Below are 27,839 nucleotides of genomic sequence, written 5' to 3'. Positions count from 1 at the left end.
GACCTGGGTTCCGGCGCTATCAACCTCAGAAGGTAGGCAGATCAAGGAGCCTCGTCCTCCAGTGAGCTGTGTGTGCGGCAGAGCCAGGAAAGCTGCAGAAGTGCCTGGAAAGGCAGAGAGTTGTGTAAAGATATGGTGAGACCGTGACATGGAGATCAGGCAGGCAGCAGAGACCAGGGCACCAGCACGGGCACCAGCTACTAAGTGTGTGATCACTGAGGGCTGCCCGCAAGCCGAGGAACTCCAGCCCCCTCTTGCCCCTTAACCTGGCAAGTGGTACTAATGTCTTCCCTAAGGCTGAGTCCAGTGACACCTTGCTTTGAGGAATTCCTGCTCATCCCACTGGCATTCCTCAACTGTCAGACGATCCAGCCTTCTCTTTCTGCTCAGGCTGAAAGGAAAACTTCCAGCCTCTTCTGAGGGCTTTTCAAGGCCACAGCCACAGCAGGTGCTGGCTCCCTTGCCTGAGAATAAGACTTCGCGCCTGCATAAGTGTGAGACAGAATTCCCACTGGATCGGCCTGACTTTCCAGCTTCTCTCTGCTGCAGCCCAGCGCCATCCCCTCCTCCCCCCAACCACCTCCCTGTCCCCTCCTACGGATCAGCAGAGCTGAGCCTACCTGACCTGATTTTGCCAATAGAAATATGCTGGGTGCTCATAGCCTGCGAAACTTGGAAATGTCTCGAGTGATCTAGATTTAGCTAGAAGTGGCTGATGGCTGTTCCCAGCCACAGTGTATGCCCTTTGTCTAGAGCCAACTGCTGGGGAGAAAGCATTTCCAGCTACCATCAGTCACACAAACCATCAGTCACACAGAATGTGTCCAGTAGATTTTTATTAATGATAATTAAAGGATCGGCATTTGGGGCATGATTGTCATGTCCATTGATTAAAGCAGATTCAAGATCATCCTCATAATATCACTCTCTCTTCATTCTTTTGGGTGCGATAGAAAGGGCAGCACACTGGGAATTTGACATGATGCTCAGGAGAGTGTCAAGTACCTGTGACAGCCACCCGATGGTCCTAGGTAAGGCCTGTGATTGCAGCTCTTGTTTCTGCATGTAGTCCAGGGATCTGTCACTGCCTCACCTGCTGAGCTCACCTGCCTCAGCTGCAGAATGACCACATGACCTGGTTCTGTTCAACCAAGGAACCCCATCTCACCACAGCTGCAGTGATTGGGCTGAGAGGTGTCCATGTGATGAGCAGGGCCAATCAGAATCCTTCCTTCAGATTTGAGGATTCGACATCTGGGGAGTGGGGTGCTCTGTCTTCCTTTTGGCTCAGGAACCATTATGAGAGAGACCAGGTGCTGCTGACCGCCATCTTAGCCATGACAAAGGGAGACCCTGTCTGTGGCAGCAGAAAAAGCAGTCAACATGCGAGTCAAAGACAAGACAAGGGAGAGAAGGAGAGAGGGGAGGAGCAGCCCTGGGGCTGCTGTTGGAGTCCTGGGGACAGGATGGGCTGACCTCCCATGGAAGGCAGCCCAGGCCTGTATACTTCTTCAGCTATTCTGAGATGGTTTCTGTCACTGGCATCCAGGAATCCTCAGTGTCTAAGGGCAGAGCGGAGTGAAGCAGTGGAGTGACCAGGACTTGGGCATTGGGTGGTGGGTGTCTGTGTCATGGGCCAGGGGGGTCAGGGATACTTGGGGAAAGGTTCGAGTCCACCTAAAAAGGGACACTCCCAAACCCAGGGAGTGGTTCAAGGTCCAGCTGGCATCAGAACTCAGAGCAAGCAACCTTGTCCGAGGGTGGAGGCTACAGCCCAGTATCCACATGGTCCCCATCTCCCTCCAGACAAGATGTACAGCCACCACAGACTGTTGCCGGAGTGCAGAATGACTTGCAGGTCAAATTCTCACTGCTCCAGCATCTAGGTATGGCTGAGTCCCCAGGGCCAGGCCTCAGGGCCCTGCAGGGCCGAGCCAAGCCTGGCAGCTGTGGCCAGGATGTGGCATGATGGCCAGCTGTGAGTGTGTTCCGGCAGACATGCCCCTTGGCTGGGGCTAAACGTGCAGACTGCCAGGGGTGGGGGCGGCCAGGTCTGGGCAGGCTTTGATGGATGAAATGACTCAGGATACAACTACCAGGAGGTCTCTCTGCCACTTGTTCAACAGCTACTTTGCACCAGATACATTGTATATGTTACTCATGTAAGACAAAGAGGTCTCCCTGACCCGATCAGATTGACACCAAGACCTTCCACAATGCTGCCCTGAGTGGGCGTGTGAGAGGCAGGGCTCGTGGGTTGCTGCCCAGGACACAGGTGATAACCAGATTACCCTTCCCTGCTTCTCCTCCTATCCTGACTCCCAACTGTGCTGGAAGCACTGCCCACCCAGCCTCAGTGCCCACTTATCTGATTCTGCCCCTCACCATCCGATCCCCAGCGTCGAGGCCCCAGTCCCATCCTCTTCCCTGGGGCCCAGGAGACCATTATTTTGTCACCTAGAAGAAGCCCATTGTACTGATGAGTTCTTTTTGTCACAGTCACAGGAACCAACTTGAGGTGGCTTAACATTGCTTTTCTGTAAGGATTCTGAGGTTGCCTGGAGCCCAGCAGTTCCAGAGAAGGACAGAAGGGAATATTCAGGGTCCTCTCTCGGGCCAGGGGTAACCTGATGTGTCACAGCGTCTCTGGGTTCCATGCCACAGGTCAGCCCTAGGCTTGGGAATTCCCAGCCCTCTGCTTCACTGTTGACAAGAACAGGTGCTAAGGAAGGACTGCACTGTGTCTTTGAGCTGGAGGCTCCTGTTTTGGGCTCCTCCCAAATGATGATGACTGCAGTGGGTGGGCGGGAGCCTTCCAGGAACTACCCAAGGCTGGGTCTAGCCATGGGGGCCAGGCAGCAGACCGTGGGCTGGACGATAAAGACGGAGGAGTGAGGGGCTTCACTGCTGGGGGGAACCAAGGAGGAAAGCCTGCCAGGGGGGTTGCAACTAGCCTCAGCAAATCCCTGTGGGGAGATTCTGACACAGGGGAGACTGGGGGCAGGGCAGGGCAACACTAACATCACATGTGACCCCACCACACCACCAAAGGGCGGCTCTGTGGAATATTACGGCCTTACTTAAAGCAACCCTAGGACGGGGGCGGGGCGGGGGGGCGGGGGAATTCCAATAAGCCAAGAAACAAGAAACGTCACTGTATGGCAAAAATGTTACCCACAAAAGTGAAACAAATGTCATGAGACGGCCTTGGAGCAGGGACCAGGACTGGCACAGAGAAGGTGGGAAGAAAATATCAGAGCGAACTGGCAGCCACAAATGAAAGAAAAGATGAGCCAGGCATACACGGTGACTCTCTACTCTTACGTCTTAGATTAACAGCCCCCTACCCTTTGGACAGGCTGTCCTCTTAGAGAAGAGCTGTCTAATCATGTACCGTGGGATATTCATGCATCCAGCCCACACGTGTTCCTCGAACACCTACAACGAGCCACGTCCCATTCCAGGGCACAAGACAATTGCTCAGGAAACAAGATTCCTGCCCTCGGGAAACTCTTCTAGCAAAAAGTCAGGTCATCAACACACATTAGACCTAGTGGAGGTGATCGGGGCTGGAAAGGAGGCATAGCCGAGTGGGAATGAGGAGTCCGGGGCTGCGGCGGAGGGGATAGCCAGGGAAGCCTCCCTCAAGAGGGAGCAGAGCAGCAGAAACATGAAAGAAGGAAAGTGGGGGCCAAATACAAAATAAAGCAACTTTTGTTTGAAAATGAGTTTCCTCTTTTCAATGTACAGAATTCCGTCAAATATGTTTTTTAAGCCCTTCAGCCAATTGCTCGGGAGAAGAATGCCTGGATTGACTCCAGGCTGCTGAGCTCCCACAGCTCCCCGTGGTCTGCCCCTCCCACGGAGTATCCCAGCTTCTCAAGGAAAAGAGAATTCCTGCTAGCAGTAAATAAAAGTGCACTTTCTCCTCCCCACTGGAGAGATGGCAACAGCAGCCACCTCTCTGGACAGAAACAAACCAGGGTCACTGGGGACATAGTGTTTGGATGGGCAAATTTCCCTGAGTCATTCATTTTCAAAGAGGAAGCCCGAAATGAGGGTGAGTTTGTAGGGATTGACGGGGGCTGCCCGTCTCCCTTGGGAAGTGTAAAAATATATGCACCACGGTCCTTGTGCCTTGACCACCCCCCCCCACCCCACCCTTCCAGCAGCATCTCCCTGGGGTGGCTTGCGCCACTGGGTGGGGTGGGGGTGCTTTTTCCCCTTTGCCTGTATACAGCTGTTTTTGGCTTGGCCAAAGACATTGGCTCCACCATGCCCGAGTGCATGTGGTTATCCCGAGTGGGAAGAATTTCCCAGAATGCCTTGAGAAACCTGAGACGCTGAATGGCTTTCAGCGCTTATTGATGTGGCCGGTGCAGGAAATAGCAGTACGTCAATAAATAGTTTTAGGCAGGAAACGGGGCTTAAATGGTAGCCTTAAAGTTTGGGGAAAGGCACTAGGGGTTGCTGGGAGGTAGCCTGCCAGTCAGATGAGAACCTAGAGCCAAATACCAGACTTTGAAATGGCTGCCACCAATCTGAGGCCCCTTGCTGCTTTTGGATACAAGAGGCTGAGGTTGGGGCGGAACTGGAGGAATGGCTTGTTTCGGTTGGCAGAAAGGGCTCCTTGTTCCAGAGGAAAAGCTGGCAACCTATAACACATGTCAAGAGGAGACACACAGGCTGGGTTTGGTGGCCTCTGGGCCGGGCATGTTCACACCCCAGTTCCCCACCCTTCTCATGAGAATCACTGCTGGCTGGTGGATCACCAAAAGAATTCCACTGTCCTAATGAAAAAAAAATCAAGGAAAAGGCTCATGACCTGCCAGTTTCTTTTAAAATAGCTGTTTTTCTGATTATAAAGAGAAACGTTCACGTAAAATCAGGGAAATTCAGAAATTAATGAAATGTAAAGAATAAAGATCATCCATAATTCCACTATTGAGAGACAACTCCTGTGGCATGATATTTCTCCTCCTTTTTCTTTTAAGAAAAATGTATTCATGAATGAGATTATATGGTAAATGCAATTTGTTTTGCTTTTTTCATTTAACATTATATAAGCACTTTTCCCATGCTATTATAAACTTTTCATAAACATAATTTTTTTTTTTTTTTTTTTTGAGACGGAGCTCACTCTGTTGCCCAGGCTGAAGTACAGTGGCACGATCTCTGCTCACTGTAACTTCTGTCTCTAAGTTCAAGTGATTCTCCTGCCTCAGCCTCCTGAGTAGCTAGGATTATAGATGTGTGCCACCATGCCCAGCTAATTTTTTTTGTATTTTTAGTAGAGATGGTGTTTCACCATATTGGCCAGGCTGTTTTTGAGCTCCTGGCCTCAACTGATCTGCCCACCTTAGCCTCCCAAACTGCTGGGATTACAGACGTGAGCTACTGCACTTCGCCACATAAACATAATTTTTAATGGATGCATGAATCATCATTTACTCAATCATTCCCCTATTGTTTGGTGCTCGGGTTGTTAAATTTTTATGTGCATTAAGCTTATTTTTTCTAATATTTTAAATTATTTCCTTTTGACAATTACCAGAAATGCAACTACCAGATCAAACGATAAGAACTCTTAAGACTTATTTTAAGGGTTTTCAGAAAAGTCGTTATCAGTGTAAACTGCCCATATATAAGTGTCTGTCTCACTGCACCTTACCAGATTGACAATTATCATTTTAAGATTTTTCTCATATAGATGGGAAAAAGATGTTTTCATTCATTCAATTACACTTATATTGAATTAAGTTGTTTTCACATATATATTAGCAATTTACATTTTGACATAGGATTTACCTCTTAACACCCTTTCCCCATTTGTTCATGAGGGATTTGGTACTTTTATTACAAATTTGAACATACTATTTGTATATTAAGACCATTGCCCTTTGTCACATTTATTGCATGTATTTTTCTCAGAATATCAATTGCCTTTTAATATTTTGGTGCATTCTTCTGTTGGCTCAGTGAAGAAAGCCCCTCTCCTTCCAGAAATATGAGAAATACTCTTTCATTTTCTTTAAATTTTTGTTCCTTTTTTAAACATTTACCTCTTTATTCCATCTGGAATTTATTTTAGAGCCCAGTGTAAAGTAAGACTCTAAATTATGTTCCTCCTGATACTTAGACAGCTGTCCCTGCACTGTTGCTTGAGTGAATAATGCTTCCTTTGCCACTGATTTGTGGTCCTCGAGGGATCATGTGATAAACCTCTGTAGATGCCAAATTTGTTTCTAGGCTATCTGATCTAGCTCTCCATTTCGGATGTCAGTTCTACAGCCTCTTAATGAATAAAGCTTTATTAAGGATAAGTTAAGAGCAATGAAACTCTCTCCAATGTTGTTTTGTTTTTAGTTATTGCCCTTGCTATTCATTCAAATTACTTTTAGGGTCATTTTTTCAAGTCTTCGTTTCCCTTTCTCCCAAAAAAGTTCACACTGGGATATGGAATACAAATTGATATTAAACCTGTGAATTATTTCAAAGAGAATTACCATCTTTACAATGCTGTCTTCCCAGTAAGGAATTGTATATGTTTCTTCACTTGTTGAAGACATTCTCTTAAATCTTTCAGTTTTGTTTGGCAATTTTCTTTATAGAATTCTTACATATTTCTTAATAATGACACTTAAGTATTTTATTGCTTTATTAAATGAGCTTTGTGCATTAAAATCCCACTAGTTAATTCTGTCATAAAAGAAAGCTGTCGGTTTTGTATATTAATTTTGTATGTAAATATTCTTAACAATTAGTCAGTAAACTCTCTTGTTAATGATAGTCTTTATTAAAGGCTTCTCTTGGATTTTCCATATATATAATCAAACCATTTTATCTCTTCCCTTCCAAGGGTCGTAGATGTTGCTGCTTTTTTTAATCAAGCCTATTGAAGTTATACATTAGATTTATAGATTTCCTGACACTAAGTCATCCACGCCTTCCTAGGATAAAAATCTACTTGTTTATAATGGATCTGTTTGTTAGTATTTCACTTGGGACTTATACATCTATTCACATTAGCAAAATTAGCCTGTAGACTTCTTTGTTTGTGACTAATTTTTTGAAAGCTTGAATGAACTTACCTATAAAAAAGTTAAGGTTAGAGATTTCCTTATAAAGGTAATTCTTTCATAACTTTCATTTTAGTTTATGATTTTTTTAGTTTATTCTGAGTCATTCTTTTTTAGCACATGTTGGTGATAATTATTTTAAGAATTGCCTATTTCATTTTTTCAAAATTATCAACATAGTTATAAATAACTTTTATTATACTTTTTAATCTACTTCCTATCTGTTTTCATATCTAATTTTATTTCTGTTTCTTCTTTCTTGATTTTATATACGCTTTCCTTTCTCTATTTCCTAAGTAATTAATTTGGGGGTTTTATCTGTATTATGGCCTTATATTTCCTTAGCTGTTGTTCGTTTTCTAATTTTTTGAGTTAAGTGTTTGAATCAACATTGTCTGGTAGAAGTATAATGTGATCTATGTGTGTAATTTTAAATTTCATAATATGTGTTCCTTAACCCAATGTATACAAAGTTTTGTAGGTAGTTAACATTTTTCAAATATAAGACATTTTACATTCTTGTTTTCATACAAAGCCTTTGAAAAGTAATGTCTGTTTTACACTTTCAGCCCATATCAGTCAGGATAGCCACATTTGAAGCGCTCAATATATTGTCACATGTGACTAGTGGCTACCATATTGGATAACATTGGTTTAGATGATATATTGTCTTCTGTTATTCAATGGCCAAAATATTTACCCGATAAATTGACCTTTCATTATAGCTTTGGCCACATCCCACAAGTTTTTATAGTTACTTGCTGCATAACCTAATACAGGTATTGTATATTAGATTGCATCTTTATTTCATTTTTCTTTAGAAGAATACCTTTTAAGTATTCAAGCAGTTGGCTATTTTTTTACTGTTGTTGTTAATTCTTAGACTCAGCATGCAACCTGTACAATTTCTGTTTTGAAATTTACACCGAGATCACAGCTTACTATGAGGCTTGTTTTGATTTAATCTTATTAATTATATTATTTAACTCACCTAAGTCGTTTGTTTTTTATTCATTTAATCAGCCATAGAGTGTTAGTGGTTTCATTTCCTGATAGCAATTTCTCCTTTCTGTTTTTTTTTTCCTTATGTTTCTTTTTTTTTCTTATGTTTCAATAGCTTCAGGTATATTCAAATCTATGCTATGAAGTCTATAAGATTTTGTGTTATCTCTTTATTATGGATTGCATTTTTATCTATATATGAAACTATATAATTTTATTTAATAATTGTTATCTTAAAAATACTTCCCTTTTACTACTACTTTATTTTCCCAGTAATTTTTACCCATTTTTTTTTATATCTTGTTTTCAGTTCTGCTAGTGGTTATTAGTGTTTACTTATAGCATTTTAAAAGGCATACTTTTTTTTCCTCTGATACCGAAACTTAAGAAAGAAGTGATAACCTGCGAATCCTCATGGCCGAAATTAGGGAATGCTGTGTGCGTCACGGTCTTCTCTCCCCTACCCACCGGTATTTACCAGTCTCTAATAATTGAATCTTGGACTATTAAGTCACTACTACTACAAAATTTTATTAAATTACATTTTAAAATTAAATATTTTCTCTTCCGAGGATGATTTCTGGCTTTTGATTCCAGTGTATAACCGAAATTATAGACTTATTTTGACTTCACTTCATAAGTCTACCTGGTTTTAGTTTCAGTTTTCCCTTCTGTTTCTTCTAAACCATGATATCCTCAGAGTTAAATCATAAATTTTGTTGGCCACAACATGTTATTCATTTTTTTTTTCCTTCGAGATGGAACCTCACTCTGTCACCCAAGCTGGGGTGCAGTGGCACAACCTCGGCTCACTACAACCTCCACCTCCCAGGTTCAGGCAATTCTCCCGCCTTAGCCTCCTGAGTAGCTGGGGCCACAGGTGGACGCTGCCATGCCCAGCTAATTTCTTTTGTATTTTAGTAGAGACGGGGTTTCACCGTGTTGCCCAGGCTGGTCTCAAACTCCTGAGTTCAGGCAATCTACCCTCCTAAGTCTCCCAAAGGGCTAGGATTACAGGCATGAGCCATCTCACCTGGTCCACTTTTTATTATTTTTAATTGTAGTTTAAAAGTAACATAAAATGTACCATTTCCACCATTTCTAAGTGTACAGCTTAATGGTGTATAGTCACATTCTTGTGCAACCAGTCTGCAAGACTTTTTCATCTTGCAAAACTGAAACTCTCTTCCTATTAAACAACCCCCATGTTCCCCTCTCCCCAGCTCCTTGCAACCACCATTTTTCTGTCTGTTTCTGTGTATGAGTTTGACTACTTTAGATACCTGCGTCAGTGAAATCATGCTGTACTGCCTTTTTGTGACTGGCTTATTTCACTTTGCATAATGTCCTAAGGGTTCATTCATGTTGCAGTGTATGTCAGAATTTCTTGTCATTTTTAAGTCTGAATAATATTCCACTGTATGTATATACCACGTATTGTTGATCCTCTCATCTGTGGGTGGATGCCAGGGTTGCTCCCACCTCTTGTCAGTAATGCTACTTACCAAAATCTCTTTGAAATCCTGCTTTCAGTTGCTCTGGATATATACCCAGAAGTGAAATTGCTAGATCACATAGTAATTCTATTTTTAATTTTTGAAGAATTGCCATACTATTTTTTTTTTTCTGAGATGGAGTCTCACTCTGTCCCCCAGGCTCGGGTGCAGTGGTGTGATCTCAGCTCACTGCAACCTCCACCTCCCAGGATCAAGTGATTCTCCTGCCTCAGCCTCCCAAGTAGCTTGGATTACAGGTGCCTGCCACCACACCCAGCTAATTTTTTGTATTTTTAGTAGAGATAAGATTTCACCATATTGGCCAGACTGGTCTCGAACTCCTGACCACAAGTGATCCACCTGCCTCGGCCTCCCAAAGTGCTGGGATTATAGGTTGAGCCACTGCGCCCGGCCAGCCATGCTATTCGTCCTAGAAACTGCAGCGCTGAATTTTTTAAGATAAGCATGTAGGAGTGATTTGTTTTCGACACTTGCTTATGTAAAATGTCTTTCTCTTGCTTTCACTTATAGATAGGTATGTTCTTTTCCCCTCAAACTCATGAAGACATTGCCTCCCTGTCTCTGAATTTTTAACCTCAAATAAGTAAGTATAAGACCAACCAGATTTTTGTTCCTTTGTAAGAAGACTGTGTCTTTTGTTCCTCCATAGCTGTTTTTAAAATTTTCCTTTTTCTGCAAAACTAAAAAAGAAAATTCAGTGGGGGCAACATAGTGAGACCTTGTCTCTACAAAATAGTTAAAGGTTATCCGGCATAGTGGTATATTCCTATAATCCCAGATACTCAGGAAGCTGAGGCGGAGGAATCACTTGAGCCTAGGAGGTCAAGGCCGCAGTGAGCCTTAATCACGCCACTGCGCTGCAGCTTGGGCAACGAAGTGAGACCCTGTCTCAAAAAGAAAAGAAAAGAAAATCCTTCCACTAAATAAAAATGGGACAGGGCCGGAGACTTGCGGAACACTGTGAACTCTTTTTATCTAAAGAGTCAACTCGTTTTTATGATTATGTTTTCAGAGGGAAAGTTTATTTCTCTGCTCTCTTTGTTCTGTGTATTCTGCTATTCTTTTTGAAAACTTCTCTAATGCACAGATTAGATGGCCACTGTCTATCTTCCCTGTCGTTTTTCTTTCTGTTTCTAGTCTATTTATCTTCGTATTCAGCTTTCTGGTCTATTTATCTATTCTGCTCTCCAGGTGGTTTCCAAGTTCATATTCTGCATTGCTTTTTCTGCAGTAGAGATACTCCCATCCTGTCCTTTACTGCCTCCAATTCATTTGGATCTTGCTGTTGGGTTTCTATTTTCCATTGGCTCTCTCCTGTCCCAGGGCCTGTCTCACACTTCATTTCAGCCTGAGAGTTGCTTAGCTAATCACAATCCCTTCCTTCGAATGCCTTTTCACACGTCAGAGAATCTATATTGTCGTTCTCCTTACATACAAACCCCCTTTTTGCACTTGAGTTTTTCATTTCATTTTTCTATGGTTGATTGTCATTAACATTTTCAGAGGTACACATTCCACTAAGTCTTCACAATACTGCTCTCCTCTTGTGTTAGGCAGGATTATTGTGTGATGCCATGTTGCTCTGCGCCTCCCTCAATCCTGAATGAGGTTGGTGCTGCCTAGTCTTTTGTGTTTGCTGTGCGCATCAGCCATGGGCTCGCTTGGTGTCTGCTGAGGCAGAGTCTCTCTCAGACCTAAAGCTGTAGGGGTGACTTCATGAACTCATCTCAAATCCAGTTTCCAACACGTAGCAGGCATCCAATCTCCTAGTAACCTTTGCTAGCCTAAAACAGAATGCTCTCTGGATGCCATGAATTATCAGGAAGAAACAGTCAAGCTCTAATTCTTTAATCAGATGCAATCCTTTTTTTTTTTTTTTTGAGATGGAGTCATGCTCTGTTGCCTGTCTGGAGTGCAGTGATGCCATCTTGGCTCACTGCAACCTCTCCCCTGGGCTCAGGTGATTCTCTTGCCTCAGCCTCCCAAGTAGCTGGGACTACAGGCTTGCGCCACCACGCCCAGCTAATTTTTGTATTTTTAGTAGAGATGGGGTTTCACCATGTTGGCCAGGATGGTCTTGATCTCTTGATCTCATGATCCCCCCACCTCAGCCTCCCAAAGTGCTGGGATTACAGGCATGAGCCACAGGGCCCAGCCAATTCATTTTTTAAAACTTCAGTTCCTCATACGCACTGCCCCCAAGCATATTCCTGCCCCAGAGGGCTTTGCCTGAGAGCACCATCCCTCGAAGGACACAGCATATCACCCAGTCTGTCCCTGCACTGGCCTGAATCTCCAAGGCCTGGAGTAAGGGCGGTGCAGATGGGAGCTGCCTTTGTACACAGGCACACGGTTTTGCTGGTACTGACAGATCCTGTCTACCAGCCAGAGACAGACAGAGGAAGGGGCTGAAGCCTCAAGCTACCCCTTGCTTTTGGTCTTCTGGGTCAAGGGGCCAAGCTTCTCTGGACAACAAGAGTTTGTTGGTGACAGCACTTTAGTTAATGATGTTACCTCCCGCGTCTGGGGGGCGTCTGCTGGGGAACTGTTATCTTCCTTCTCAGTGTTGCTGTGGCACTTTGTTCTTTGATGTGTGTCTTCATGGGTATTTTTAGGAAATGTGAAGAAATGAAAGCTGGGGATTGATAGAGGGACACCATTTTAACACCCAGGTTAGCATTTGATAAAGGTCTAGAGTTGTGGTTCCCAGCCGTGGTTGCACATTAGAATCAGCTGGGGAGCTGTCAGAAATTACCAGTGTCTCAGCCCCACCCTGACCAGTTACCCAAGACTTTCTGGGGTGGAGTCCCCGCATCAGCAGCCTCACAGTTCCGCCAGGTGACTCCAATGTACAACCAGGGCAAGAGCATTTAGCGCAGAGAAGGGGCTTAAGTTTTCATTCAATTTCTAGTAGTGTGGCCTTAGTCAAGTCTTAATCTCTTTGTGCCTCAGTTTTCCCCATTTTAAAATGAGAATGATAAATGCCCACTCTTGCTTAGATCGCATAAGATAAACAAAGGTTCATGAGAATGAAATCACCAAAAGACTTCTGATTTCAAGATCAGTAGTACAGGGCCCTTTGCAGGCCCCGGGATGGCAGACAAAGTCATTTATTCATTCGCAGAGACCCTGAACACTCGGGACCCCCGTGAAGGCTGCCTGCTCCAGGCTCTGGACTAGGGAGAAGAGACAAAGCTGTCAAAGATGTTGGGTACCCACTACTTGTGGGGTCTCTGAAGCCCCTTGTGGTCCCTTTTAACCCTGGATGAAAGACAAACAGCAGAGCCCTACAGTCATACCAAGGTGGACACTTCAGTGAGAAAGAAGCGGGGAGGCAGGAGGCCTGAGGGGTCATACGAGGCCATGAGGTCTGCAGGCATGGGTGGACTTCCAAGGGAAAGTGTGGACAAATGGCTTTCTGGAAAGGGGGGACTTGGAGAGTGACTAGGAACATGGGCTCTGATGCACTACTTTCCAATTTAAAAACACCGTAAGGGGTACTAAAAACAAAACAAAACAAAAACGGGTAACTGTGGGATGATGGGCATGTTGTCTGCTTCGCGTCGTAACCTTTTCACTGCCTATACGCATCCCATTGCGTCACGTTGTATACCTTAAATCTACACAATAACAGTTTTTAAAAAATAAAAAAACACCATAAGGAGAAAAAAATGTTTGGTCTCCAGAGCAGGCTGACCTCAGTTCGAATCCCAGCCCTGCCGTTGCCTCACAGTCACGGGCAAGTCACACAACTTCTCTATCCTCAGATTCTCCATCTATAAAATGGGGCAATAATAGGACCTGTCGTATAGGACTATCGTGATAACGACATCAAATACTATAATTAATGGCCTCGGCTCAGTGTCTGGCTCACAAATAGCAGCTGCTGCTGTTAACTGTTTTGCATGTGATAGATATAGATATTAAAATAGTTACAGATATGCACACAACTATATACTTTTTTGTAACTGATGTAACTCAGGTCATCATAAGCAGTGCCCTAGGCTCATCAAAGGCTGGCCCTGCAGGGCTTCTCAGCCAGGCCCTGACCTGCCACCTGGGGAGACCAAGGCCCACCCTTTAGATGGTATCTTCATCACTCACAAGGGACAGATGTTAACCAGGTCCTCTCAGAGGACCTTCCATCTCTGGAGATGCTGAGATTCTGGTGTCGAGGACACTCGGTTGAAGTCAGCATTGGTGAGAGGGACTGGGCTGGAGGAATGGTCTAGGTCACATTCTACCCCCTGTCTTTGTGTGTTCTATTCTGGTGGCACAGTCACCCAAACCAATCATCTTGGCATCACCTTGGAGTCTTCCCTTTCTGTCACCCCTTACAACCCACTACTTGGCAAGCACTGTTGACCTTCACAATGTCTCTTGTGCCACTCCTGTATTTGTCAGCTATTGCTGCTGAACAGCCAACCATAAAAATCTCAGGCTGGGCGCAGTGGCTCATGCCTGTAATCCCAGCACTTTGGGAGGCCGAGGCAGGTGGATCACCTGAGGTTGGGAGTTCGAGACCAGCCTGACCAACATGGAGAAACCCCGTCTCTACTGAAAATACAAAATTAGAAGGGCATGGTGGCGCATGCCTGTAATCCCAGCTACTCTGGAGGCTGAGGCAGGAGAATCGCTTGAACCTGGGAGGCAGAGGTTACAGTGGGCCAAGATTACGCCATTGCACTCCAGCCTGGGCAACAAGAGCAAAACTCTGTCTCAAATAAAAAAAATTTCAGTGGCACATAGCACTCAGCATGCATTTAGATGACGTGTGTGCAGGTTGGTTGGGGGTCACCTGATCTAGGCTAGACTTAGGCAAGGCCCTGTCACACATGTTGCTCAACTTCTCCCTGGGACCATCAGGCAGCCCAGAGAGGGTCTTCTTAGGATGATGGAAGAAACCTGAGCGCAAGCATAAATATTTAAGGCCTCACATCAGCATTGGCACACCGTCGCTTCTGCCTCATTATATTGGTCAAAGCAAGACATATGGCCAAAACCAAAGACAAGAGGTAGGGGAAATGTATTTCTGAATATTATTTAAGCTACCCGAGATTCTTAACTTTTGGCTGTCAGAACATTGAGGTTTTTATTTCATCCTGCCTGGACTCCTACAATGGCCTCCTGCTTGGTGTCCATACCTTAGCTGTATTAACCTTTCTGTTGAGCACTGGTGTGACTGTGGCATTTCATGACCCCATCCCCAGAATCTTCCCTAGCGACCGTCCCATGGAACCCAGCTCCTTGGCTTTTTATACCTTCTTTTGTATCACAGCGATGAATGAATATGTCTTATCTTAGCTCCTAGTGCAGTGCCTGGCACACAATGGGACAGTAATGTTTTTAAGGATGAATGAATGAATGAATGAATGAATGAATACTTCTAGTTTTCCTACTGTCCTCTAGGCCCCTTAAAGGAGGGGCTGTAGCTGAGTATAGCAGTGCTGGGGCACTAACCCACATGGGCCTCTGTTGCCATTGCTGACGATGTGCAGGTAGTCAGTGTTCGGGTTACCTCCAGCCCACAGTACAGAGGGCATGATTTGGGGACTAGCAAAGAGAGACGGTTTAGCCACAGAAAGTTAAGTGCTGAGTCTGGGGAGGGTGTCGTCTCCCCTTCTACCTCATCCTCCCACATCCACATTGCTGTCAGTGAAGGAGGGTGACCTGCAGCAGATCTGGGCAATGCCCAGAGGCAAGGACGCTGAGGTGTTGTGGCCACAGGTCAGGGTGGTCCTGGCCACAGAGTGCAATCACGTACCCCCATCCTCATTTAAAACCTGGGGTTTGCCTGCTGCCCAGGAGCAGCCCCGAGATAACAGGCCCTCTGCACAGCAGGGTGGCACCTGGGCCCCTCCCGAGCCCTGGGAGGCTGACATGGTCTCTCGTGCCTCCACAGAAAGACTTCACAGTGCGTGAGGAGCTGCAGCAACAGGACGTGGAGCGCTGGCTGGGCTTTATCACCTTCCTGTGCGAGGTCTTCGGCACCATGCGCAGCAGCACAGGCGAGCCCTTCCGCGTGCTCGTGTGCCCCATCTACACCTGCCTCAGGGAGGTAAGAGACCCGCCGCCTGTGCCCCCTGCACAGCTGGACAGCACTGGGGCTGTAATGCATCTAGATACCCAGGCAAAACTGTGAGGGTGGGGTCACTTAGAAAGGGACCCATCTGGGCTGGGTGTGGTGGCTCACACCTGTAATCCCAGCACTTTGGGAGGCCGAGGCAGGTGGATCACCTGAGACCAGGAGTTCCAGACCAGCCTGGCCAACATGGTGAAACCCCAACTCACCTAAAAATACAAAAATTAGCCGGGCATGGTGGCGGGCACCTGTAATCCCAGCTATTTGGGAGCCTGAGTCTGGAGAATCGCTTGAACCCGGGAGGCAGAAGTTGCAGTGAGCCGAGATCGCACCATCGCACTCCACCCTAGGTGACACAGTGAGACTCCTTCTCCAAAAAAAAAAAGCAGGGGACCCATCCTTCGGCACAGAGATGGGCAACAGCAGGGCTTCTGAAGCTAGGTCTTTCTCTGTTGGGTTTACATAAAGGGAACTGCACCCCTTCCCCAGAAAGTGTTATGGCCTCAGCTTCGGTCATTCCCAAGCTGGAGCACTGGCTGCAGGGGGGAGACCTAGGATAAATACTGTCTCCATGAGCGCTCTTGGGATTGGACGGGATTGGTTTGCCACTGGATTATTTATTCTGAGGAAACATATTTTCTTCTAAATTTCATCTGAAAAATCAGGAAGTAAGAATGACCAAGGAACTTTTGAGAAGCAAGAATTCAGTGGGTGCTTGCCCTGCCGGGTATTGTAACTCACCATCTCCACCCCTCGGCTGCTGACAGGGGAGGGAATTGAAAGGGGGCAAGGTGGAAGGTGGAAGGCGAGTGGGGCCGCTGAGGCTGTCCGGCACCAGCCTGGTGGCTTGGAAGACAGCCTTGGAGTCAGGGCGAAGAGCATGTTTAGATTCTGCTTGTATTTCTGAGTTAGACCCAGCAGGACTCGCTGATGTGAGACAGAGGGAAGGAAGGAGGGGCCAATGGCTCCCTGTTTACCAGCTTGGTGGCCCCATTTTCTGAGATGGAGGATGCTGGATGAGAAATAGAATGGAGATGAAAAGCAGGAGTCAGTTCTGCTTGAGTCACCTGTTAGCTGTCCCCAGGGAGCTGCCCGGAGGTTGGCCGAGTGGAAGGGTCTGGAGATCCTGAAGAGGTCACGTGCGGAGGTAGGGGGTGGAGGGTTGTGTGGAGTATTGATGTGAACCTTATACTCAAAGCTGGGGACTGGATGGAAGCAGGCAGGAAGAGAGTGTAGATGGAGGGGCAGAGCAGGGGGCGTGTAAGAACCCTGGCAGTGGCCCTTCACTGGGACCTGGCCCAGCCCCACACCTCCCCGTGCTGTCCCCTCCCACTGCTGGCAGGCCTCTGCAGGGGCTACAGGGACACAAGGAGGAACAACCTCCTGAGAATCAAAGGGCCAGGACAGAAAAGTGTCCTGGGTTTGGCAACAAGCAGGTCATGGGTCGTGGGTGTCAGCAGAGGTGAGGACAGCAGTGTGGACAAGTCTTTCCAGAAGTTTCTCTGTGAATGGCAGCAGGGAAGGGGAGCTGTGGGGTCAAGGGGCATCTCTGTGTTTTTGAAAGAAAGATAGCAATAGCACAATTTAAGAGAACGGAGGAGTGTATTTGTAAGTGTTCTGAAGCATCCGTGTATAGAACAATAGCGTGCTCCTTCCAGACTAGCACAGAGCACACAGTTCTCTCCAGGGTGCTGTGCAAACCCGTGAGCCTCTGCCACTCCGTGTACCCAAAACACACGTCTTAACAAATGCATTGAAATCAGATTTGTTCCACAGATTCAGACAATGGCCTCTTCTGACTTTATTTCACTCTCAAAGAGTCTTGAGCGAAGAATGCAGCTCCGCACGGGCTGGCAGCTCTGCTCTTTGCACCCTTTGGAATGACTTGAAGGCAGCCTCGCAGAGGCTAGGAGCAGGCCTGCATGGCCTCCTGAGTCCTCCCATCCTTGCCTGCATTGCCCTGTGCCCTGGACGAGCCACCTCGAGACAGGGAGCAGAGCTGTTCTAGGGCGGTGGCCTGAATTGCCCCAACACGTTCGCTCTGCGTGATCTGGATACCTCCTGGTATTGTCACCTGCTCCTCTGAGCGGGAGGTAGGGCTGTGGTCGAGCGCTGGCCCTGGCTGCTGGGACACTTTTAACACCGCCTGAGGTAGGGCAAATGAGCTGGTGTGAGATCCGGAAGGTGCCAGGAGATGTGTGCCGGCAAGAACAAAGAGCCACACCTAGCGCACACTCGTGGGATGCATTCAACTTTTCGTTTGACAAACACAGACCCATCCATGCTCATGGTAAACTTAAAGAGTAAGTAAATCACCTATGATCTTCTCCAATTTGTAAAAGAAGAGGGCAGAGCCCCGTGTACCAAGCTAGCATGTCATGCCTAGGGCCAGGCTGAGGCAGGTTTCAGATTCTGGCTCTGTTGCTCATCACCTGCACCCTGTCAGGGAGCATTTTCCTGCCCTGAGCTTCAGCTTCCTCATCTGCAAAGGGAGCTCATGCCGCTTTCTCCACAAGGTGCAGGGAGGGTGGTGAGGCGCGGAGAGAGAGCTAAGCGCACTAAGGACAATGAGGTCAGAAGACGGGAGGAAGTGCCCAGGGTACAGCAGCTGGCAGACTAGGTGTCACCTAGGCTGATGGGGGCTGGGGACTGAGCACATGCCTAATCTTAAAGGGACATGTGGGCTGAGTCCTCTGCCCAGGGACACACAGCTGGTTCATGCCACAGCTAGCCTGGCACTCCTGAACTCCAGGTAGAGCTCTTTTCAGGAGAAATTGTGGCTTCCCTAAAACAGGGCCTTAAGAAAAGACAGGGGACTTAAAGGCAGCACTAGGGATCTTATCAATCCCTGCGAGCAGCCTACTGCCTTTCCCAGCTCCCCGGGAACCCCTCGATTCTGCAGGTCATTCGCTGCCTCCCTGGCCTTAGCGCACACACACTCACACCCATCACACATTGACCTACATCCCTAAAGCAGGTTGAGCCAGCTCATGGAGGTTTCCAGAGCCAAAGGCCCTGCTGCAGCTTCCTCCATGCTGGAAAAGCTTAGGCTTTCCCCCTGGGGTCATGCAGATGTCTGACCCCAAATCCACAGCACCCGCTTTGCCCAGAGATTCCCCCCAACTCCCAGAACCACCCCCAGGCCCATATTTCCAGCTGCCCACTACGCCTGTCCAGGTCATAACTCAGACCCCTCCAACAGGATGTGACCAGAGCTGCACCCCAAAGCCCCCCTGGTCCATGCAGCTCTGGCGTGGGCTCCCACCCACCTGCCTGCCTCCCTGCAGCCAGGCAGCAGCCCCAGCACCCACCCGATTGCCTTTCCTCGGTCACGTCACTCACTCCATCCCCTGCATCAGTACCCCAGGGCTCCACTGCCGTGCTTCCCTTGCTGCTGCTGAGCCACACACAAACCCACAGCCCATCTCCAAGTGAAGGGTCTCGCTGAGAACAAACCTAAGGGACAGATGCAAAGTCCTCACTTTCCAGACTGTGTGGTGGAGGACCTCGTGCTCACAGAGGCACCCTTCATTCTGAGGTCCAAGCTCACACGGTCCCCACGCGCCTTTAAAATCAAGCATGTGCTTAGCAAGTTACCCAAGCTTGAAACCTTGGAGTCCTCTCTGCCTCTCCATCTTCCTGTCCCTGACACTTCTTCCTAGGCCCAGCTTCAAGTCACCTTTTCTGTGGAGCCCCCCTCACCCTGGTCCCCACTCAGCACACTGACAGCTGCCTCCTGAGCGCCAGGGAAGTGCCCTCGTCCTTACTGCTCCATCCTTACCCCAGCCTCTTCACATTGCCTTGTAGTAGTGTTCAGTGATGGTGACAGCAGACCTCACTGCATGGACGCCGCCATCTAAACCAAGTGCCTCATGTGTTCCTTTCTCTTTTAACTCAGACAGCACTCTAAAGGTGATCATCTCCATTTTTCAAGGAGAGCAGAGAGGGCAGGCATCTTGCTGAGGGCCACACAGCCACCAAGTGGTAGAATCGACACCAGAATCCAGAGCTGACCACCCCATTTCGCGGCCTTGTAGGCAGAACAGGGGCTACTCTGTTTGTCTTCTTGGTCCATAACTCAGCACCTATATTGCACGAGTCCAGTAGATCTTGGTGGAATTGATTCCATTTTTACCATAACTAACGTGCCAATCAGAGATCCTTCTTCCAGAGACGAAGAATAATTTTCAACGTGTCCTATTATGGTTTAAGGGCAAACAGTTTCTGCCAAGGTGGCTTTCAAAGTGATTGAAGAAAATTATTTGTCATCTGTAGCTGCATGAATGTCCTTGCCCTGCTATTTACAACTCATATTTGCTTAGCCAGCTCTTTTTTATTTTTTAAATATTTTTACATTTGTATTTTTAATTTTCCTGTGGTAAGGATACTGAACATGAGATCTGCCCTCTTTATGGGTTTCTAAGGGTACAACACAGTATTGTATGCATAGCCATAACGTTCTACAGCAGATCTCTACAGCATACGCACCTTGCGTAACTGAACCTCTCACGCATTGATTGGTGAATCCCCATCTGCACCTCCCGCTAGCCTCTGGCAACCACTATCTGTGGCTTCTTTGAATGTGACTATTTTAGATACCTCATGTAAATGGAGTGATGCGGTATCCGTTCTTCTGTGACTGGCTTATTTCATTTAGTAATGTCATCGGAGTTCAGCCAAGTTGTTGTATATTACAGTTTCCTTCTTTGCAAAGGCTGGATAGTATTCCATCGTAGGTATATACCACTTTAAAATGTTTTTTCTTGGTATGTAATAGTTTCGCATGTTTATGGGTTACATGTGATATTTTGCTGCATGCGTAGACTGTATAATGATCAGGTCGGGGAATTTAGGATATCCGTCACCTCGAGTGTTTACCATTTCTGTGTCTTAGGAACATTTCAAGTCCTCTCTTCTAGCTGCTTTGAAATACACAATACACTGTTGTTAACTAGAGTCACCCTACTCTTCTATCAAACATTAGAACTGACTCCTTCTAACTGTATGTTTGTACCCATTAACCAACCGCTCTTCATCTCCCCACCCCCCACTCCCAACACACACAAACGTTGTTTTATCCATTTACCTGTTGAGGGACATTTGTGTTGTTTCCATATCTCAGCTTATTGTGACTAGAGCTGCAATGAACATGAGAGTACTAATGTCTCTTCAAAATCCTGATTTCAGCTCTTTTGGATAAATACTCAGAAGTGAAATTGCTGGATCATATGGCAGCTCTATTTTTAAGTTTTTGATGAACCTCCATACTGTTTTCCACAGCAGATGCACCATTTTGCATTTCTACCAACAGTGTACAGGGTTCTAATTTCTCTACGTCTTTGCCAGCTTGTTTTTTTGTTTTCTTGCTAACAGCCGTTCTAACAGGTATGAGGTGATATCTCATTGTGGCTTTAACTAATTTGCATTTCCCCAACGATGAATGACATTGAGCCTCTTTTCATATACCTGCTGGCCATTTTCTACGTCTTCTTTGAAGAAAGGACTATTCCAATCCTTAGGCTATTTTTAAATTGTGTTATTAGATTTTTTGCCATTGAGTTTTACGAGTTCCTTATACATTTTGGACATTAATTCTTTATCAGATGTGTGGTTTTCAAATATTTTCACCTATCCCATACTTTGTCTCTCACTCTGCTGATTATTTCCTGTGCTGTGCAGAAGTTTTTTAGTTTGATGCAATCCCACTGTCTATTTTTGCTTTTGTTGCCTGTGCTTTTGGAGTCATATCAAAAAAAAAAAAAAAAAAAAAAAAAAAAGTGCCCAGACCAATGTGAAGATGCTTTTTCTTTATGTTTTCTTCTAGTAGTTTTACAGTTTCAGGTGTTATATTTAAGTCTTCAATCCATTTTGAGTTGATTTTTGTATATGGTATGAAATGAGAGTATAATTTCTTCTTCGTGTGGATAACCAGTGTTCCCAACACCATTTATTGAAGAGACTGTCTTTTCCCCATTGCGTGTTCTTAGCACCTTTGTTGAAGATCAGTTGACTGTAAATGTGTGGATTTATTTCTCTGCTCTCTATGTCTGTTTTCATACCAGTACCATACTGTTTTGATAGCTGTAGCTTTGGGATATAGTTTGAAATTAGGAAGCGTGATTGCCTCCAGTTTTGTTTTTCTCTGCTCAAGATTGCTTTGGCAATTTTCCAAGTGAAATTTCCAAGTGACTCTCAGAATTGTTTTCACTTGGAAATTTCCAAGTGAATCTCAGAATTGTTTTCTATATTTCTGTTTTTAAAATGCCCCTGGGATTTTGATAGAAATTGCATTGAATCTGCAGATTGCTTTGAATAGTGTGAACATTTTCACAATATTAAATCTTCCAATCCAAGATCAGAAGCAACACAAGGATGCCCACTCTTACCACTTCTCTTCAACATAGTACTGGAAATCCTAGCCAGAGTAATTAGACAAGAAAAGGAAATAAAAAGCATCCAAATCTGAAAGGATGACATAAAACCGTCTCTGTTTGTAGATGACGTGATCTTGTATATAGAAAATCCTAAAGACTCCACACACACACAAAAACTGTTATAACTAATAAATGAATACAGTAAATTCGCAGAAAACAAAATCAACCTGCAAGAATCCTTTCTATTTCTGTACACTATCTGAAAAGAAAGTTAGGAAAACAATCTTACAATAGCATCAAAAAGAAATACTTCAGAATAGACTTAACCAAAGAAGTAAAAAAAGGTGTACACTGAAAACTATAACATATTATTTTAAGACATGAAAAAAGACAGAAACAAACAGGAAAACATCCCGTGGGCATTTTTATAATGATATTCTAAGGTCCCCTTTCTCCTGCCCAGGTCCTCAGCCTGTGACTGTGAGGGCTGCAGACACGGGGTGGGGGGTGCAATTATTGTTTGTGGCCCGAGTGAAGGGTGTCATCTCATCTTAGCTGGTATTTCTGAGCCAACCTGACAGGCTGTGGATCTGGCTTATCTAGAGCATTCATTCCCTGACCCGACAATGCTCTCCGGCCCCTCCACCTCTCCATGCCTCTGTGACCCCATGGTGTTGTCGTGAGGGTCTTCGGGGGTATCACTGAATGTCTCTCTCTGAGACCCTTCCTTTAAGAGCTTTGTTGAAAATTCCTCTGGCGGGGGAATTTTATTTTATTTTTTTGAGATGGAGTTTCACTCTTGTTTCCCAAGCTGGAGTACAGTGGCGCAATCTCAGCTCACTGCAACCTCCTCCTGAGTTCAAGCAATTCTCCTGCCTCAGCTTCCCAAGTTGCTAGGATTACAGGCAGACACCACCACACCCAGCTTATTTTTGTATTTTTAGTAGAGATAGGGTTTCACCATGTTGATCAGGCTGATCTCAAACTCCTGACCTCAGGTGATGCACCCGGCCGGCCTCCCAAAGCGCTGAGATTTACAGGTGTGAGCCGCTGCACCCGACCAAGCAGGAGACTTTTTCAAGAAAGTTCCATGTGCCTGTTTCCCTCCACTTCCTCTCATCCTCTCTCCCCGAAACATGCCAGCTTGCTTCCCTCCACCCAATCCCCCAGCTCATTCCTACCCAGAATTCCAATCTTCCTGTCTTTGGAGTCCAGCAGCTATAGCCAGAGGTCAGGCGTGGAGTAAAGGAAGAAGGCAGGGTGCTTTCTGCCAGAAATCTCCCGTCTCTGTACCCACCTCCTAACCCCCACCAATCTCTCCCTCTGGTTGGACCCCTGGCTCTCCTCCCCTCCAAGCCCCAGATATCCCATCTGCCCTTCCCTGCCCTTTCCAAAGGAAGGGCAGAGAGAGAGCAAGTGCCTCTGAGGGGTAGCTCTGAGAGGCGCCCCCAGGGGACACAACTGGCTAGCCTCCTGGAGAAGGCGGGCAGGCCCAGGCCGGGCAGGAGAAGACAGGGCCAGCCAGTTAGCCTTCTCAGGAAATGAAATTGCTCCGCACAACAATGAGAGAGCCACTTTTTAAACTTTTTGCGTGAGTGTGCATTCAATTGCTCACAATGTTTTGGCTCCGGGGGAAATCTGACCTCGGAAAAGGTTGTGATGAGGTGGGTGTGGGTGGAGAGCCTCTGCTGTTTCACAGAGCTCAAGCAACACGTTCTACAGAGGCACCTTTCCGGGGGGACCATTCCTCCCTTCCCAAGGGCAGGGCATTCAGCTGCCCCACAGGGGCCAGGGCAGGACCCACTTTGGCCAGAAGTGACCAAGAAAGTCTGTGCCCAGGGGGTAACAATAAACTCTGACAGGGAGCAGAGGTTTGCTGGCTGGATCCCTGGGGAATTATCTTCAACCCGGCACCTCGAGAAGCTTTTCCATTACAAATTCTCAGACCCCCTTCTTCAGCCAATTAAACCAAACTTCCTGAAAATGGGGTTTGCTGGGCAGGGATATGTAAGCTTTCCAAATGATTCTAATGTGAAGCCAAGGTTAAATAACATGGTCTCGGCATCCTAGGTGCATTCAGCCAGCAGCCACCCACCAGCCAAAAACCCTTGGGGTAGGGGAACCGCCTTAGGAGCCAGAGAGACCTGAGTTTGAATCCCAGCTGTGCCACTTCCTAGCCATGGGATTTTTAACCTGATTCTTCTGTCTTTCAAAACCTTGATTTTCTTATCTGCACCATAGAAATAACAAGAATAATACTCACCCTGTGGCTTTGTTTTAAGGCTTAATATAAGCAAGATCTTTCCGTAAAACCAGTGGCATATGATAGCCTCGCAGGGAACTGTCACTTTGTGTGTTGCTGTCGAATGCAAACCATTTTCCAGGCATTGCTTGAGAGAAGAATCGCAACACAGTCAGCCCCAGAAAGTGAGGTCCATTCTCCCAGCTGGGCATCCAAGGCCTCCATAAATAAACACAACCCCTCTCTCCAGCCAAACTGCTCCGCTTGCATTTCCATAGGTGGCCTTGCGTTCCGCCCACCGTGAGGACAATCTTCCTCCTCTTCTTGCCTGGCTCTTGCCCACCTTCAGGGCCGGGCTCACTTCCCACCTCCTCCCCACCCTGCCTGGATTCTTTCCTCTTACAACATCCTATAGAACTCATGTCCACACAGGGCTGTCAGCGTCTGTCTCCAGATACGCTCTTTGCCAGGTGGCTGTGTTAATGCCTTGTGACCCTTTCTTGGTTGCTTTTAAATCACTTCAGTCTTTCATTGCTGCCTGGGGGCAGGCTAGCTCTCATCTGTCATGTTGCTCTGGAGTCTGTGCTCATTCAACAAGCAGTGATTTCGTTTGACACAGTGCTACTTATTGAACTGCGATGTTTTTCCTGGTAGTACCAGAAGGAGGGATATAGGTTGTGATCTTTCAGCAAAGGACTTGCAATCCTCCTGAAATTAAGCAGCCATGAACACTTATGATGGACTGTGAGCTGGAAAAATGTAGGGAAATGGAATTTGGGGAGGCGGGGAGAGCACCGGGGACAAAGGGCAGGGGAGCTGGGGCTTAAGGGAAAGTGGATTGTGGATAGGCGTGGGGGAAATGGGGAAAGCCTCCAGGAAGGAGCCTTTGAGCCAAGGCGTGGGGGCCAGAATAAGCATGGCCCATCTGGGTGGTAAGGAGAGGGCCTGATGAGCGAGCCACGCTCTCACCAGAGGTGTTCTACTGAATGCAGGATGACTCCAAGAACCTCTGAAAGGTTTTAAGCCACCAAGCAACGCCATGGAGGGAACAAAGGAGCGTTTCTTTATTCATTCAACAAACAATGAGAAAAAGGCTCCTTCCTTATTAAACTGAAAAGTCTCCTGGGCACATTTCTTGCTTGAAATGTGCTGAGATAACAAAGTCAACTCAGTATGGAGCAGTCCCTAGCCAGAGGAGCCCACGGCTACCTCAGTGCCCAGAGAAGTGCAGTGCTGTGCAGTGCTCCAGCAAAGCGCAGGCAGGAGAGAATGTGCAAGCCCAGATGGAGGAGGAGGTGAGGAGGCCAGAGGGCCGCCTCAAAGGGCATCGCGGCAGAGAGCAACTCCCATCTCCTGGTTGCCTGTAAATTGGTTCTAACAGTCAAACAAAAAGACTTAGCAGGAAGTGAAGGGCTAGAGTGGAGCTTGAAAAATCAGGAGAACCTTTCTCCATGAACAGTTTATTCCAACCCTAATCTTAGGCACAGACCCCGCCTGGAATGTTCCTCTGAGAATGTAGCCTTCCTAGGGCAGGTACCCAGCCCCTGGGCACTGGCTTAGCATCAGAGTCCCTGCAGGGCCAGCAGCTGCTGCTATGAATACCCCAGCTTAAGCGGCCATTCCTGTAACTCCCTCCCTGTTCTGTCCCCTCCAGAGCTTTCATGCCCCTTTTCTGCTCAGCACAGCCTGTGAAGTTAACTCAGAAGGGTGACGCCGACCTGCCCAGACCCCCACACCCCAAACATACACACATAAACACACGGAAGCGGCCCCATCTGAAGCTGCCAGGATCCTTGACCTCCTCAAGATAGAACGGGAGTCTCCCACCCACCCCACCTCCACTCCCGACCCTCTCCCCAGCCCCCACCCTTTGAGTGTTCTGCTTCCTTAGCCAGACTCTGCAAACTGAAATGTGAAATTTGAAGCCAGTGTTCCCCTTAGCAACCATGGTAACACAGGATCTGATAGAGAGCCTAGAGTTACAAAAATACCAGCTTCCACCAGACACTGGTTTCCAAAGGGAAACCAGTCTCCAAGCCAGAACCATTTTTAAACAGTCTTAAAACTCAAGAGATTTCTAAACCAATCTCAACATGGCTCAGGAGGACATCTCTTGAATCCTGTTTTGGAAGGTGGTGTGGGTGCAGGCTTTGGGTATTTTCTGTAAAATACAGAGATTCAGAATGCATGTGCTCACTCGCCTTATGAAGGGTATAGAGCAGGGAGCTGTTTTTCCTAATAAACATCAACTATTTGGCATTTTTTCATAGTTAGATTGAGCTGCCCTGCTGATCCCCAGTGACACCTTCCTTCCAGTTCCCTCACTGGGAGTCCTCACCTCCATCCATCCTCCTAATCAGGGAGAGAGAATGATTTCACCTATGTCCCCTTGCTTGAAAACAATTTAAATTCACAAAGCCATTTTCCAGCCAGAATTCTACTTCAAGGGAGAGGTAGGGAGGTAAGAGGTGGTGGTGCCAAAACTTCCGCTCAGGACCAACAAGAAAAGTCCTGCCTCCCAGTCCCCAGTCCTTTCTCTCCCCAGGGACGTCCCCTTGGGCATGGGCTCAGCAAAAGCTGTAAACCCCTGGTCTCTGCGCTCCCTGCAGAGGGCACTAGCCTGGCGAGTCGGGGCAGTGAGGGCAGTAGGGGGACTCTCCCCAGAGTGGGGCGCCTCCCGGGCTCCCAGCCTCCAGCCCCGCCTTCACAGCTCTGGGCGACTTGCCCTCCCACCTCCTTCCCCCGCCTGCTCCTTCTTTTCCTCTTATCTCCTGGGGCCATGCCTTGTAATTTTGAAAAATCTTCTGACTCGGTAATTAATGTCTGAACTTCAAGAGGCCCCTGCTATCTGCAGAGCTGAGCTGAAGGTGGGAGGGGACCGGCAGCTGCTGAGGCCTGGAGGAGGGAGGGGTGTGCAGATTTTTTTTTCTAAGCTGTTGAATGGATGTGACTGTGGAGGATAGAATCATACCTTGCCGGAGTTGTGGGTACAAGATATATATGCACGCAGGCACGAGCATCCATCTCGATTTTTTAATCCTTTGGGGTTAAAATCACACAGTAGGATGTCCTGCTCACACACCCTCACCCTCCCTTGGCAGTATCCCAGCAGGTGGATGGCAGCAAACGCAAGGGGAGCCAGGCTGAGGGACTTTCTGAGTGCAAGTCAGGTAGGAGGATTCGCTGACGGGGAGGGAGAGAGACTTACACATTTCAGAGATCATAAACCAGGCACTGTGGGGATAAAAAGTGGCCATCAGTTACTCCAGATAACTCAGAAGTCAAAACACAAGCCTGCCTGTTTCCCACCTACAGGGAGGAGGGAGGCGACTCTGTGGACGCCTTGGTGCCCCCAACCTCCATGCCTCCCAGACTGTGCCCCCACCCTGCCCAGCCTCCATGCCTCCCAGACTGTGCCCCCACCCTGCCCAGCCTCCATGCCTCCCAGGGTGTGCCCCCACCCTGCCCAGCCTCCATGCCTCCCAGACTGTGCCCCCACCCTGCCCAGCCTCCATGCCTCCCAGGGTGTGCCCCCACCCTGCC

At 47.1% G+C, this 27,839-nt stretch overlaps 1 protein-coding gene across 5 annotated transcripts in view; it reads left to right on the top strand.

Moving 5' to 3' along the window:
- The window catches only part of CTIF (cap binding complex dependent translation initiation factor), a 322,760-nt gene that overhangs the window by 259,916 nt on the left and 35,005 nt on the right, over positions 1–27,839 (top strand). For 4 of the 5 annotated variants that reach the window (XM_003926081.3, XM_003926082.3, XM_074383489.1 and 1 more), the window contains one exon: positions 15,501–15,656. The exons of the other annotated variant lie outside the window; for it this stretch is intronic. In XM_003926081.3, the coding sequence (XP_003926130.2) occupies positions 15,501–15,656 (156 nt within the window). The remainder of the gene's footprint in view (positions 1–15,500; positions 15,657–27,839) is intronic. 5 annotated transcript variants of the gene reach the window in all.

This window comes from Saimiri boliviensis, chromosome 13 (assembly GCF_048565385.1).
Source record: "Saimiri boliviensis isolate mSaiBol1 chromosome 13, mSaiBol1.pri, whole genome shotgun sequence".
NCBI lineage: Eukaryota > Metazoa > Chordata > Mammalia > Primates > Cebidae > Saimiri > Saimiri boliviensis.
The sequence above is the reverse complement of the archived record's forward strand: the minus strand, read 5'-3'. Positions and strand labels throughout refer to the sequence as shown.